Raw genomic sequence first — 16,611 nt, forward strand, 5'->3', positions numbered from 1 at the left:
TCAAAATTCCAAAAATATGTAGCACACAATTCAAACTTTTTCTCTTACCTCTGTCCCTCAGTCTACCACCCCCCTCCACTCCCAGAGGAAATTAAGTTATCTATTTCTTGTGCCAAATGACTTTCATATTTCTTACAAGATTGGGAAATAAAATCTCCAAGTTAGATACTATCACAGAAAATATAAACTACATATAGTATTTAGGAAATATGTAAATTAAAAAAATTACCTGGTTCTAGCATTTTTTTCCATACCAATAAGATATCAGACTAAGGGGGCATCTCTTTAAGGTGGTCATAATACCTATTTTTAGATTGACTGTTATGTCTTTTATTATTAATCCAGAAGTCATTTATGACTTGTCTATTCAAGCTGAACTAAGGATATGACCACAGACTGTCATGAAAACTTACTGTGAATGTTTTTTTCCAAAATCACTTATATATCTAAACTGACTTTTTCTACAAATCAATAAAAAATATAGTAACAGAAAAATGGGCAAAGGACAGACAATTCAGAGATAAAATATAAATGTTCAGTAAACATATAAAGATATTTAAGTTTACAAGTAATAAGAAAAATTCAAATTCAGATGGGACCCCTTTTATTCACCCATCAGATTAGCAAAAAAAAAAAAAAAGGGAGAATATCAGTGGTGGAAGGGTGTGGGGAAATGAATGTCATCACAGCATGATGACTGGAGGATAAGCTGGCACAACTTTTTTGAGGGCAATTAAAATTTTATATCTAAATAGTCTTCACCCCAACAATCCCATTTCTAGATAACTATTCTATAGAAATAAACAACCAGGCTCACAAAAATGCATGTACGAGGATATTCATTGCAGCAATGCAAGTAACAAGAAAACTGGACATAATCTAAACATCCTTCAATAGGGGCATTATTAAACTGTAACACATTCATACTATGGAATATTATGCAGGAGTTTAAAGGAATGGGGTAACCCTCTATGTACTGGGAAGGAAAGAAATCTAAGACATATCAGGAAATGAAGGAATCAAGTTGCAGGATGTTACTTATGTAAAAACAGATAAGAAAAACACACAAACCTATTTTGCTATCTGTAAATATGTATGTACTCAAACGTATGGAAAAGAGTCTGGAAGGATTAATACTAAACTCAAAGTAGTGGGTGTGGGATTAGGGCACAAGAAGGGTTTTCACTATCCCTGTTATTTCATTGTTATATATTGAGAATATAATCATGTATTACTTGTATAATGGAAAATAAGTTTAAGTTGTCTCTTACTGATTTTCAAGAGGTCCTGCCAAATTTAATTTTTTAAATAAACATAGAATTTCAATCATTAGGTTGCTTTGGGATATGGAACGGGAAGTACCTTTGCTCACAGGTATTGACCTCAAAATTCTGGACCAAGAAGGATCTTACAATGCAGTTAGCTTTTTGTATTCATATTTGGGGAGAGTATACTCACAGCTTCTCAGCCCAGCGGTATGCCTTCCATATACTTTCATCAAGGTAAGAAATAGAGTTTCCTTGGAAATTTCTGTGAAGAAACACAGTTCATATGCTTGAATAGGTAGAAAAAGAATGTAGAGAATAAGGAAAAGAATCATGGCCACCATGTAGGGAATATTCAAATGCAGAAAAGACCAGCTTTTTAATTCCCACAGCTTCCCAGCTTCCCAGTGTGCACAATTAATAAAAACATACTGTGAGGCCACTGGCACAAACAATGAGGCATCTCCTCAGAACCTGAACTTCCTATCTGTCCAAATTCTTGGATACATAATGCCAATTACTTTTTTCCCAAAATCACTTATGTGTCTAAAATGACTCCTACAAATCAATGAGAAAAATGGCAAACATTTATCAATATCAGCAAATAAATATTAAGAAATCCTATGGCAGGCAACACCAAAGCTTTGGCTCAGTGCCCTCAGAATCTCTCCAGGTGTTAGAAGGATACGGGCAAGGCAATTAGAAATTAGAGGGACTAATGCGAAAATATCTCTTAAACATATTGCCTAGGGAAAAGCACAAGTCACTGAACAAGGAGTAAAGTTATTACCTCATTAGGGGAACAAAATGCAAAGGAAAGAGATCGGAAGGAAGGACACACATCAAAACAGTAACAGGAGTTACCTTATTGGTGGTAGGGAAGGTGGGGTGGAATTTTCACATTTTATCCTATATACTTCTGTCACATTTCTTTTTTTAAACAGTGAGAATGTATCCATGAATTAGACATGTTTAAAAGAAGCTGTTAAATGCCTGAGGTTCGGTTTGCACCACTAACTCAGTGGATGACTGAATCTTTAGCTTTAGCTTTGTCCTCTTCCCTCAGCAACAATGGAACTATTCAGTTTATATGCACATTTTTCACGGGAGTCAGAAATAAGTCAAAACGGATACCTGCCTGCCCATCTGCCTGAGGGACATTTCCACTCAAACAGAGCCTTCTGGTTGCTTTATGCTCACCAATAAAAGATGCCTAAGACTGAACTCATCTCCCTCAAACTGACTCTGCTTCCCAACTGCTGTATTTCCACATGTTATACCATCATCATTCTGCCCAAGCCTCTGTCAGCCGCGGGGGGTTGGGGGTCACCTGGACGGGGCCCAGGGCCCACTCCGGAGGCTGAACTGCCTAGATTAGAAGCCACAGTCGTTGCCATGTGAGGAGGAGCCGTGGGGCGCAGCCGTGACACAGAGGCGCAGCCACGACATGACATGCGGCGGCTCAAGACGCAGCGGCCCAGGCCAGGGAGGAGCCGGAGCCACAACCTCCTTCAGAGCCGAACCGAACCGTTATGCCAGCGCCGCGACGCGAGGGCTCACCGTTAACAACCGCGCGTCCCTCCCCCGCCTAACGGCCCACCCGTTATTTACGACACCTGCAGTTACGCCACCTTTATTAGGCTCGTGCGGAGATCCAATCCCCGCCACCAGAGTGGGCCTTTTCCCAGAGTCCCCAGGGCGCAAGCCATCCTTCCCCTTGCAAAGGCGACAGTTACCTCCTGCCGGGCCCTCTTCCCAACCCCTCCCTGCCCTCCCTGGCCCCAAACAATGAGGCGGGATTTGGGCTGCAGACCCGAGTGGCCCCAAACTCCAGCAGCCCAGGGGCCGAGGGGGATTGGAAAGGATGCAGAGCTTCCCGAGGAAACCACAGGACGTGGCATTCTGGGAAATTCAAAAGTGCTAATCCAATTCTGGCAATCTGAACTCTTCCTCCTCAGAGCTGAAGTCTGAGACACATTCTTCCTCCCTTTGGCCACACGGCTGAGAACAAAAGTAGCTGATTTTCAAAATGAGCACCAGTTCGGGTGTCGGGAGGCGAACACTCCTTACAATTATTCTACAATGTTGCCATTTCCTCCAAACTCTCAGTATTCACGTCTCATTATTCATTCACCACTCTGTTATTAGGGGTTACCACTGAATCAGTGATGACTCCAGAACTTCTGTAGGAGGGGTTTGGGGCAGGTGGGAAAGAGAGTCTAAAACCAAGTGAATGGCCCTTTACATTAGCATGGGCAAACTTCCCACACCCCACCTTGTCTCAACAGAGCCATTAATCTAGAAAAAACTACAGTGTCACTTTTCAGACGTCTACCCTGTGTGCACACATGGAGAAGACACTTCGAATGTTAAAGTCAGCATGTTAAGTAATTTTCTTGAACTACTGTAACTAGCAGCCTATTTACTTTCTTCACAGTCCTTTTCACAATCTATTTGATTTTCGTCCTTTCTAATTGTCTGGTACACCTTTAACACCTAAACTCCAAGACAGAAGGAGCTTCGTCTTCTTTCCAGTGCCTAGCACATAATGGTTCTAAATGGAACTGATTCCAAGATTGGCCTCATTTAGGAATGGATCTGTTGTTATAATCAGGTTTCCGAAATCTTTAGTATCAATACGGAATCCTTTCCTCTCACATTTCACAGGAAGCTAGACTTCTTAAAGCCCAAACATGGATACGTCTGAAGTTTCCTTGACTGATTTAAATTGAGTTAAAATAATTGTTTTGTACAGGAAAAACTTTCAAAATTTTTACATTTTTCAGAACATAACCACCTTTTCTTTCTCTACTTTCTTCCCTTCAGAACAAACTTTGCAACATTGGGGTGAGTTAAATCATCAGAAATCTAGCCCCAAATTCAGCTCTCAATGACATGAAACACATTTTTTGCTCCTTTTTAATGAAAATCCTATACGCAGTACATTAATGTTTTCTTTTAGAAATTACGTTGACAACTTAATCCCTAATTCGAGGCATCCATATAATTGGTTTACAGAAAGGTTCTTTGGCAAAATATTTAACACAAGATATATATGAGATGCTGAGAGCTGGGTAATATACCTTACTTGAAAGGCATGAATAGTTTTAAAACACTGTAGCATAATCACACTTAAGGCCATAGTTACTTTGTTCCCAAATCCCTGCAATTCTATTTGAGGGGAGTTCTAAAAGGCCTGTGTCTTCTCCTGTATCCACAACTATAGACATACACTGATGGCCCTCAATCCTGCTCTCCAAACTTCAAATAAGGGGCCAGAGACAAGGCTCGGGACTTGGAAAAGTCCTAGAAATTCCCTGCCTCTAAAGCAGTTTCAGAGTTTCACCTTTTCCTGAGGATGACAGAGCTGAGTAGACATGCCAAAGTCTTCCAAATCCTGCTGGGTGCTTTGAATTACGGCTACACTGGCTGTGTACCCCTTGAGTTTTTATCTCCACATACTTGAATGAAATCCTGTAGCTCCTCTTCGGTTCTAGCATCTGTGGCCTCTTCACAGGGTCTATATGCCACAGCTACTTTACCACTTTCTGACATAAAGCTAACAAGGATCAATTCACAAGGTTTCTTGTTCTAAAACTTCCTGTATGCAATGGTAGCACCCAATAATTAGACATTCTTTTGATTTCTAAAAGCAGAAAATAAGAGCATTTTCCTAGAAGTTCCCTCATCTGACACTTCCGTTTTTATCATAATTACTTGTGAAAAAATATATAACAAGTATCAACTTTGGTTCAAAAACCTTTATGATCTTAGAAATAAGAACTAAGGAATAATGACATAGGAATTAAAAGCTGTGGAAACAAAAATGTTTAATCACAATACAACGAAATAGGAAGGCATTAGGTGGGCGTCAAAGTGAGTTCAAACCTGGGGTAGATACCACTGGACTATAATAGATACTTCATGTTAGAAGCAAGGCAAGTGCCTACTCCTTGGGACCAAAATTCTACCAGATACAGTGAACAAAGCTTTGGAGACAGAGACAGAGAGCATTTGAACACTCTACTGGCGGAAACTGGCCCATGTACCCTTTGGACAATACAGCTTTCCTCAAGGCAAGCTAGAGCCACCAGGCTTTTTGGTCTAAGGAGTTTTGGGTACACATAAGGAGTACCTTGGCAAATTAGGGACAAACAACCCAGACATTTAGTTTGGTTCTTAAAGGTTGTTACCCAGAGTTGACAGCTGGTGGAGATTCTGCCTGATGACCAGGGAAGTCAAACTTCACTGGAAGGACTGCCCAGGCTGGAAAGCCAAGACCAATGCAGGGTCAACTCTTACAAGCAAATAAGGTCTCTGAAACTTAGCTAGGATTTCTCAGTCTCTAAGCCTGCAGCGCTGTGAAGCAGGGGAGCAATTCTGTTCCGGGAATCTACTAATCATAAAGTTTCCTTTGGGCACAGCCTGTGACATTCTCACCGCTGTATAACTCTATAGGGAACACAATCAACGCTATTCAGTAGCATGACCACTTTCAAGGCTCACAGAAACGTATCCGATAATTATATAAGAATCATATTCACCCAATATATCAGAAATGAAAACTGAAATTAAACTGATTCCAAAAACATAATCTAATAAACTCTTCAACAAGAAAACAACAATGATAATAGTCCATATATTTTGTCTGCTTACTATGTTTCAGGCATAGTTCTAAGCTTTTTACATTCATCATCTCATTTACTCTTACAATATCCCCCATTAGGTGGTAAGCTGAATTACTAACCCTATTTGCAGATAAAGAAATTGCAGCTTAGAGATATTAAACACCTTCAAATGTCTCTGGCTAGAAAAACCTAAAATTGCAACAACAACAACAAATAAATCTAAGAGACAAAGTTAGGACTCAAACACAGGTGTCCAAGGCTTATACTCACTACACTATTCTGTATGATAAGCAAGCAATTGAGGAAGAACTGGATCAAACACTTTCTGTATGAACTGAGGCAAGTCATTCTACATCTAAACACTGGGGAAAATAATATTCGCTGTCGTTTTTCTCATAAATGCCACAAAGAACAAATTTAAGACTGCTGCTGTGAAAGCATCTGGTGAATGAAAGAATACGTAATGTTTTAGATAACCATTATTTTCATCCAATTCACTTTTTTTTTTTTTTTTTTACAGTATGCGGGCCTCTCACTGTTCTGGCCTCTCCCATTGCAGAGCACAGGCTCCGGACGCACAGGCTCAGCAGCCATGGCTCATGGGCCCAGCCGCTCCACGGCATGTGGGATCTTCCCGGACCGGGGCACGAACCCGCGTCCCCTACATCGGCAGGCGGACTCTCAACCACTGCGCCACCAGGGAAGCCCCATCTAACTAACTTTTCAAATAAGTTTATTTGCTCACTGAAACTGAAGTACTTCAAGGACAATCAGAAAGGTCTTACCTAAAACCACAATCAGCAGTTTCTGGAATGCATCTGTCATAGCCTTCTGAATAGCAAGCTTCTGGGTTACCTTCCTTTTCATAAGGAATGATAATGACCCTAAATCCAACCAAAACAGATGAATTTAAAATGCCTGTCTGAATAACTGATGTCTAGGTAATGTGTTTAAAACTAAAAATGCATCTGTGATTCTTAGATCATTACCTTAGTGATCAAGGGCAGGCACAACACTGGGGTGCGGTTGAATGACTCTGCTGTAGGTATACCCTGGCTTGGCACATTTTTACTGCTCAGATCTATTCTGGAAGTTCCTAAAATACTCGATGGGAAATGCAAACCAAGAACGTGGCACTAATCGCATATGACACACAGATTTCAAGTGGACAAGCTGAGGCTACACTGCTACAGACACTGCTCTCCTGTGCGTGAAGGGCTGGATTCATACAGTGAGATAGATTTGGTGGTAGTGCAGATGATCTGGCCTCTCCTCAACCATCACCCACTCAGGTGGAGGGTGGAGCCTCCTCCACTCCGTTCGCTAACAGCCCTGCCTCTGACTTAAAACCCTAAGCCCAAGTGCCATGGACTCTAGGAAAAAACTCAGCACCAATCGGAATCCCCTTTCTAGGGATCTATATTTACGTCTTCCGTGCAGGCCCTTCTATAGGAGGCAAAGGACTGAACATTTACACAAGAGTTTATTTCAATCTTTAGACAATGGTTTTGTTGGGATAACTGGAGGCCAGAAGACATCTGTATTTGAAGGACTATTTTAGCACATAACAAATTATTAACCAAAAAAAACACAAAAACTAACTCATTTTCCCTCCTCCTAAGCTTCCTGGCAGGCAGTCAGTTCTAAAATTCTAAAGTTTAGGTGCTGTCAGGTATTGCCTAAGATAAAAACCTACATTGTCAGGCAGAAAAATTCAGCCCAGGGCTTTACTTGCTTAGCTATGGTGATGATGTATCTGAAAAGTTGAGTTTCAGAAAGAAAGGAAAAAAGAGAAATCCCACTCCCTCACCTCCCCATACACACACATATTGGAAAACAGACCTTCCTCCAACTTATCCAAAGGTTCCTCAGCCATGCCAATTCCGGGACTCCTGCACTCGTGGGAGGGCAACACCACCTCTAAAGCCAGAAGAACTTGAGGCTTTGCTTCTGAAGTGGTGTCACAATATCTTCCTTTTCCCTTTCTTCAAGGTTAGAAAGATCCTGAAGCTGTTAGGATTTTGAATTAAAGGCTAGACTTCAAAATATCCTGTTGTTAGAAATAAAAACTAAACTCCAGCAACCCCAGGTAATAGTTTAGGCATGCTATAGCTTCAAAATCAAGTGAGACTTGCAAATGAATGATTAGATATGGTCAACTATTTTTTATTATATACCATGCAAATACTGGAGAAAATTATGGACACCACCATCTATGTCATTGAGATTATCACTAATTCTAGGTGGCAGGCCAATGCTCAGATGCTTCCATGTGGAAGCCTCTCACATCTCCTCCCCATAGCCCTGTTCTATTCTTCTCTCTAAAGTCTAGGAGTTCAGTGTTGAAAGGAGTCTGGTTAGTAAAACAAAGTCTACAGAGTTTACCTTGATGATCCTTTTTCACCACCCATTGAAACCAATGTAGTAATTTGCCAATTCTTGGCATCTGGAGCTGTTTAGGGCAGGCGTATTATGTTGAACCGCCTTATGACTGGTGCCGAGACGAACCTAAAGACATAAAAGACCTAAAAATATCACAACCCTACATAGAGGCTTATTTTGGATATACCTGAGATTTATCAATACCAATTTCATAGAGGGGCTGTGCAGATTAAGTAGCACATTTTAAGCAATGAGTTCACAGTGAGCCCTAAATAAATGTTATTTATTATTTTTAGGTCAGTACTTTTCTGCATCATTTCCAGGGCCCCTGATTAACCGGGAAGGTTCCCTGACCGCTGGTGGTGAAAGTGATGATGAAAGCAACCAAGGAAGCCCAGCAGAAGCCTATTATGGGGCTGGGGGTAAGCAAAGGAAGTGAACTGTTTCAGTCGTCTCATCCTGTAGCTCCTGCTCGAGAATATGAGCTGAAGAGGAGATAAGATGGACCTGCCACTGAATTAGGACCTTAATCTGTAGCACCCCCTCCCCAAGTTACTAACCCCTGTTAGAAGAGGGAATACGTATACCTCTCTAAATGTAAATAAAGCAACCAAAAGAATTAGAGGTTCATCTGCATTAACAAGCTTCTTTGAGAGTGCAAATATTTCCAGTTTTAACTCTCAATAACTTACATATTACTGTGGAGTTTTTACATCACTAGTTCTTTCTTAAATGTCTATTTCCATTTTGAACAGCGTGTAGTATATAAATAGTCATAAAAATTCAAATAATACAAAGAAAGTCAAAGCATTGTTAATTCTTTGATTTGTTTGTGCATCTTCCCCGTCACTAGTTTACGAGCTCCTTAAGTGCTTGAAGGAACCATATATTATTCTTTCCTTGTTACCAGAAACAAGCATAGGTCTTGGCATATAATAGGGGAGTGATGGTCTGTTGACTGAGTGAATGAATGAGTACATAAGGAAATGAAATTATTTTCTCCAACTGAAGCTGCCTGCTGGGAAGGAGAAATGAAGACTAATTTTTAAATGTTGAGTGTCACATGGGAGGCTAGGCCCTGTACGGTGAGTCATAATGGAGCTGTCCTGGACAATTAGGAAGCTTCAGAAGGGCTCTGAGCCCCTGGGTAGTAGAGACAGTTGACATCTGGGATAACCTTGCCACAGTTCTTGTTGGCAAACATATCCCTTCATGCTACTGAGAAAAACTCAGATACATTAGGCCTTTCCTGCATTTTAAGATGTTATTATCTTTTCTGTATTTATAAAAAATACAGGGGAAAAAAGATAAGAAGTATGTATACCTGACAATGAATAAAAGAACACATAATTGGAACTTCCCTGCTGGTGTAGTGGTTAAGACTCCATGCTCCCAATGCAGGGGGCCTTGGTTCGATCCCTGGTCAGTGAACTATGTCTCTCACATGCATGCTGCAACTAAGAGTTCACACACCACAGTTAAGGAGCCTGCGAGCCACAACTAAGGAGCCTGCCTGCTGCAACTAAGACCCGGTGCAACCAAATAAATAAATAAATAAAAATTTAAAAGAACGCATAATTAAAGTGGGTAACAATTTCGGGCGTGTGAGCAGTAAACTAAGTCTCTGCATTAAATAAGGAAATCTAATACGAATGCCCTTTCCTCTCAACTGTATAGTGACTTGTAGAACATTCTATCAGTGCCGAGATTTATGCTGTGAAAATCTCAGAACCTAACCTTATGGAATGGTCTTAATGTCCAATATAAGAAAAGAACTCATTACTCACAACTGACACCAAGTAACTGTTTCATAATCTTTCCAGGACCATCTGTAATATCTGAGTGGTTATGTGAAATGGTCGCAGGGTGTGCAAACAAAAGAATGCCTGACACAAAATCATTTCAATCCCAGGGAGTACAGCCAGGATTGAAGAGGGTGTTAAACAGGGTACAGAAGTGGGAGGTAGTGTACCTGGAGTCACATCTGAGGAGAGTTCTCAGATTCAATAAAGGTGAACTCAGTGAGTAAAGAAATATGGGTGAGAATAGGCAGCAAGGTCAGTAGGAAGTAGCCAGAGCGAGAAGCCAATCAGAGAAGACACACAGTTTGAGAGTGGTGATGAAGCCTCCTTTATGTTACATCTGACAAAAGTTCCTCAAGCTCCGGACTTCCCTGGTGGCACAGTGGTTAAGAGTCCACCTGCCAATGCAGAGGACACGGGTTCGATCCCTCGTGCGGGAAGATCCCACATGCTGCAGAGCAACTAAGCCCGTAAGCCACAACTACTAAAGCCTGCGTGCCTAAAACCCGTGCTCCGCAACAAGAGAAGCCATGGCGATGAGAAGCCCACACACCACAAGGAAGAGGAATCCCCGCTCGCCACAACTAGAGAAAGCCAGCGCGCAGCAACAAGACCCAACGCAGCCAAAAATAAATAAATTAATTAATTAATTCATGAAAAAGTTTGTCAACCTCACACATTTGAAAATCACATAAAAGTATATATAAGGAAGACTCTTGTGAAGATTTCTTAAATTAAGGGCAGCATAAAATGACATGGGGTTTAACATCAGTTAAGTTGGGTTTGGCCTCTAGTTTCCACCTTTACTGTCATGAACCTTAAGTAAGTCACTTAACCATCCTGAGTTCGAGTGTCTTCATCTAAAAAAAAGAAAGAAAGATCTGGGGAACTGGGGGATCACTGGAGCAGTGAATCTGAGAGCATTCTGTACACCACAGTGCTGTACAAACGCTGGCCTTTCCCCCCCCCCGCCCCCCCCCCCGCTGGGATCTTAGCTCCCCGACCAGGGATTGAACCCGGGCCCTCAGCAGTGAAAGTGCAGAGTCCTAACACTGGACCGCCAGGGAATTCCCGATGGCCCATTAGTTTTAAATTCAGCACTTCATCCCAGTAGAGCGAGGAATTCCACATTTGGACCCACCTTCACTGGAGATGTCCGGAAAAGCTGCTTCTGGTCGCATGCCTTTTGGGCTCTGTGGGCATCCCTTGCTGAATAAAACTTGATGATGCCATAGAACCCAGGACCGGCCACTGCTGCGTTTGGGAAGACTCGGACCGAATACAGAAGGCCAAACTGGGAGAAGACTGTGAACACAGAATGCTGTAGGGTGGTCCCATGCTAAGTAAGTGCAGGAAATTTCACGCCCAGGAAAACAAACCGCCCATTCCCTTATATTCCCCCAGCCCTTCGCCACAGGCAACTGTGGTGAGCCGGCAACTCCAAACACTTCTCATTTTATGAACAAGTTTCCCTCTGAAATCCTAAGCTTCGAGAAGCATTAGGAGGCAATGCCGTCTGTTGGGAACTATCTCTCAAAAATCGCTGGGAGCGAGCTGACTGCTCAGGTCGGCTCTAGAACTAAGATTCCTCTCAGCGGAGACCACAGGCAGATGAGGTGCTGAAGCAGTACCCCGGGGCGCCCAGTTACTGGGGCGCGGGGCGGCTTCCTCCACCCCTCCCTCCGCCCCGGCTCGGCTCACTTGCAAGGCCTCGGCCGTGGGTCCAGAGCTCAGCTCCCACACCAGCAAGGTTTTGTCACCCGCGACGGGAACCGCAAAAGGTACCAACTCCACCATTCTACCGTTACCGCGCGTGCGCGGCTCGGGGCGCAAGCGGACTGCGCCTGCGCACGCGCGCCCGCGCTTTTTTAAAAATGGAGCCTGAGGGGCGGAGCCAGCTCGGTGGGAGTGGGACGGGGGCGGTGCTCGGACCTCTCCCTCGCCCCTCCCACTCCGGGCTTGCCTCTGCCTCTAGTTCCCCTTCTGCAACCCGCGCGCCCAGAAGTTTTGAAGTTTAGCGTTTCTATTCAAGTGTATTTTTAGCGTAGAGTCCAAAGTGTGAGTTTACAGGATCGAATGGTGCGGACATGTTTATAGCAGCTGGCTTCATCTTCAAACTCCCAGAGAAGACTAGAGTACTAAGTAGTTAGCGCTAACTATCCACTGAACTTTAAAAACTTAGATTTCCCGACTCTGTGTGAGAAATGACCACCAAAGATGCAATCCTTCGACTTGAGTGTTTGCATGAGTCTTAAATAGGCAAATCAAGGCATAACATTAAAGCCATCAACAGTCTAGTATGAAATTCTTAAAAAGCTGGTTTCTAGCCCATTTTCCTAAAGTACCGCCAAATCATCCAGCACATTTCTGCATCCCCACCATGACTTTCTCCACCTCAATATAGCAGACACTTAGCCCCACCCATTACCTACTTCTGAGCTCTTTTACTTCAAGAATTGGTGACTTTGGAGGAATTACTTAGATCTTGATACTGTTTCAAACCAATAACTATAGATTTATTATCCATATCATTATCCATTGCGTTCATTGTATGTATCCATTTATTCATTGTATCCATTATCTGTGCATGGAGAAGATCCCCATAATCTTCTCCAGATAGATTATGAACACTTCATGAACAATATTTACAGATTTATCACCCTTTTTCTAGTACTTAGCACACTCATACTCTATTAGGTACTCAAATACACTTGGGATTAATCATGACTAAATTAACAGACTCTTTGCACAAGGAATGCTTTAATAATTCCAAAAATATAGAAAATTCTTCATCGTGGTCTTCTTGGTTTGCAAATGACAGTCAGGAACCAGGGGCTGGGCCTGGATAGGAACAAGGAGTAAGTCCTGGAAAACCATTTACTCCTGGGGCTCTGGTCAGTTTTATTTGTAAATGGGAAAGGAAGAAAATAACATGAGGTGGAGGCAAGAGGAAGAAGAAATGAAGAATTCCCAAGTGAGGAGAGGAGTTCTGGAATGACTCCACCACAGGCCTGTTCCCTGTCTCATGCCAGGTGGCATCCTGTCATCCAGTAGGACAGTGGCCGGCCTGCACAGTGCAACCTCTATTTTACCCTGTGGAGAGAAGGAAGATTGGTTCTTTTGTTTTAATTAAGAATCAATTTTATTTATTTTTGGTTGCGTTGGGTCTTCGTTGCTGCACACGGGCTTTCTCTAGTTGCGACGAGCGGGGACTACTCTTTGTTGCGGTGCGCGGGCTTCTTATTGCGGTGGCTTCTCTTGTTGCGGAGCACGGGTTCCAGGCGTGTGGGCTCAATAGTTGTGGCACATGGGCTTTGTTGCTCCACGGCATGTGGGATCTTCCCGGACCAGGGTTCGAACCCGTGTCCCCTGCATTAGCAGGCGGATTCTTAACCAATGAGCCACCAGGGAAGCCCAGCAACACTTTTTATAGAAAATGTTGCTGCCAATTATGTAGAGAGGGCCCGTGGCAGCCATGTTTATGTTGCTTAATTTCTTCCATGCCTGTAGCTGAATGAATGGAGCTGGGACACAGGGTCCAAGCTGAACCCATCAGATCCTCCCTGCCAGGCACTTGGACTGGGACTGAGCCTAGCTAGTCTCTATGGTCGCTTAGGACATTAGCCCATAGATTCAGGGCGGACATAGTCTGTCTGGTGGACTGTAGAGCAGAGAATGCTGGTCTGCAGAGGGAGTAGTGAAGCCAATGCACAAAGAGAAGCAGAAACCTGCAAAGGAAAGTTTCCAGCCCTGCTTCCACCCTCTTCCTGAGGCCCAGCTGCACCCCTCGTGTGGGCTCAGCAAGACACCTTGTCCTCTCAGAATAAATCTCCCCCAGCTAGCTCAAGTTGCTCTGTTCCTGCAACCAAAAGAGTTTTGTTTAATACGGTGTCAGAGGAAGAGCCAGATCCCAGGTCTTCTAAGTCGGAGTTCCAAGCCCTGCCACATCCCACATTTTTCTAGGCTATAGAAAAGGTCAGGTCCTGGCCTACTGTCCCTTTCTCTGTCACTACATCTTTCTTAAGGCTCCGCCCACTAACTTCGTCCCACCATGGCCTCCTCACCAGTTCTTCATCCCCCCTGTTCCGGACACAATCTTTTTCACACAGTTGATGATTGAAAGAAGATTTGGGCTCAGCAGTTCTGAAAGGGAGAAAGAGGATACCCGTCAGTGCACAGGGGACAGTCCCGAAGACTGGCTCTCCCTGCAAGCCAACACTAACCAACATGCGTCCATATACAGGTATGGTGAGGAGGCACCACCTGTACTTGGAGAAGTCCTGGAAACCTACTCCTTTTTTTCTTTTATTTTTATAGGCTTATGGGTGTCCAAGTCTTTGTAAAAGGCGGGTGGTGTCTACATAGAATAACATGGTGGAGAGCTAGCTGAGTCACAAATCTGGAAGCTGTCACTGTAGTTGGGCAGCAGGTGAGGTACTGGTTGCTGGTGACATGCAGTCAGCCCCAGAGGTGACTGGAGAAACACCTGGAGTTGATCCTTAGTTGGTCTCTGGAATGTTCTCACTGGGATGAAAGCTGGGTAGACTGCAGGCAGTGCAGCATCGGAGAGAACATAGCTGCCATTCAAAAGGGCTGCCAGAGGAAAGGTGTCCATAGGGAAATATCATCTCTCAAAATATGGTCTGTGGACCTCTGCACTCAAACATCTCTGGGATGCTTCTTTAAAAGGCTGATCCTGGGACTTCCCTGATGGTCCAGTGGTAAAGAATCTGCCTTCCAGACTTCCCTGGTGGCACAGTAGTTAAGAATCCACCTGCCAATGCAGGAGACATGAGTTCGAGCCCTGGTCCGGGAAGATCCCACCTGCCACGGAGCAGCTAAGGCTGTGTGCCACAACTACTGAGCCTGTGCTCTAGAGCCCGCGAGCCACAACTATTGAGCCCACGTGCCGCAACTACTGAAGCTCACTTGCGTAGAGCCCGTGCTCCACAACAAGAAAAGCCACCGCAATGAGAAGCCCACGCATCACAACAAAGAGTAGCTCCAGCTCACTGCAACTAGAGAAAGCCTGCGTGCAGCAATGAAGACACAGCGCAGACAAAAATAAATTTAAAAAATAATAATAATATAAATAAATAAATAATCTGCCTTCCAATGCAGAGGATGTGGGTTCAATCCCTGTTCGGGGAACTAGGATCCCACATGCCACAGGGCAACTAAGCCCGCGCGTCACAACTACTGAGTTCGCACGCCTCAACGAGAGAGCCCGCGCGTCACAAACTACAGAGCCCACGCGTTCTGGAACCCGTGCCACAACTAGAGAGAGAGAACCTACTCGCCACAACTAGAGAGAAGCCCGAGCCCTACAATGAAGATCCTGCGCGCTGCAACAAAAGGATCCCGCATGCTGCAACTAAGACCTGACGCAGCCAAAAAGTAAAGAAAATAAATAAATAAAAATTTAAAAATAAAACGCTGATCCTAAATAAGTAAATAAAAATAAAAGTCTAGTCCTGGACACACACACGCCCCCCCTTATCAAAAATAAACAAAGCCACGTGCTACTTAAAGTGGTAAAATCAGAGTTCAATCAATAATGTACAATTGCAGTGGTAGAGGGAAAGAGACCATCATGAACTGAACTCAACTGCGACTGGTACAGGGCTTTTAAAGGGAGGATGAGGGGATGAGGAGGGGGGAGGGTCTGTCTAGTCAGAGAAGTGAGAAGGGGAAGGGGGGGTGGTCACATGAAACCCATCTGTGCTGGCTAACTGACGCTTCTCAAAGTTAGGCTCCTACCCTGTCCCAGAAGCTGGGAGACAAGGGCCCTATCTTTAGGTGTTGGCTAGGACAAACAGCAAATCCTTTAGGCAGCCTTGAGCTTTTTTCAGGCAGCCACTTTAAGGAGGGCTAGGGTCATCCTAGACATGTGGTCTCGAGCTGTTAGAAACTCTGTTAGTGTTTGTTGACGTCTTTAGTGGCCAAGGTTGGATCTAGAGGAAGGCTCAGAGGAGTCTGGCTAGAGTTTGGTCCAGCAGAGAGCCTGTCACCCTCCAAACCCACGTGCCCACCCATCCTGAGTCAACCTCAGAAGCAGAGGGACCCATTTTAACAAGCCTTGTTACGCTCACTGAACTGCTGAGGTGTGGAAGGAAGGGGGGCAGGGAAGTAGGGGCTGCCGAGGTTCTCTGGCTTCTTCGGGGTCGGAGGTGAGCAGGGATTTGAGGGTGGGAGAGGCCAGGTGCGAGGATGACTGGGAGGGAGACTGGACTCTTGTCTTGGACACTGGACGGCTCCCCCCGCTCCCCATGGAGGTGAAGGCCTCTCACTCCTGGGGAGCACCAGGCCCTGGCCAGTTCTGGCCCCTGGGGTCCTGGTGAGAGTGAGATGCGTTGACACCTGGAGGATGGTAGCGGAGCACCAGTTTGGGGACGTGGGGGGGAGCACGCCCATTCAAGAAGAGGACAAGTCCCCAGGCCTGAAAGAGAAGCGGAATCATGGTTCAAGGTGAGGCCTTAGGTGCTGGACGGTGATGTTGGAACGAGGGTTTGGCGCCACCCTGTGTAATATTTC

At 44.2% G+C, this 16,611-nt stretch overlaps 1 protein-coding gene across 1 annotated transcript; it reads right to left on the reverse strand.

The window, feature by feature from the left end:
• Positions 1-6,634: 6,634 nt before the first annotated feature.
• On the reverse strand, positions 6,635-11,874 carry LOC309837721 (RAD52 motif-containing protein 1-like; the record flags this gene model as incomplete). Its single annotated transcript, XM_082678476.1, is given in 7 exon segments — positions 6,635-6,777; positions 7,736-7,822; positions 7,825-7,903; positions 8,279-8,293; positions 8,297-8,401; positions 11,219-11,398; positions 11,779-11,874. Coding segments are annotated over 7 exon segments (705 nt in total).
• Between the last annotated feature and the right edge of the window lie 4,737 nt (positions 11,875-16,611).

The sequence above is a fragment of the Grampus griseus genome, assembly GCF_964374135.1.
Source record: "Grampus griseus genome assembly, chromosome: 20".
NCBI lineage: Eukaryota > Metazoa > Chordata > Mammalia > Artiodactyla > Delphinidae > Grampus > Grampus griseus.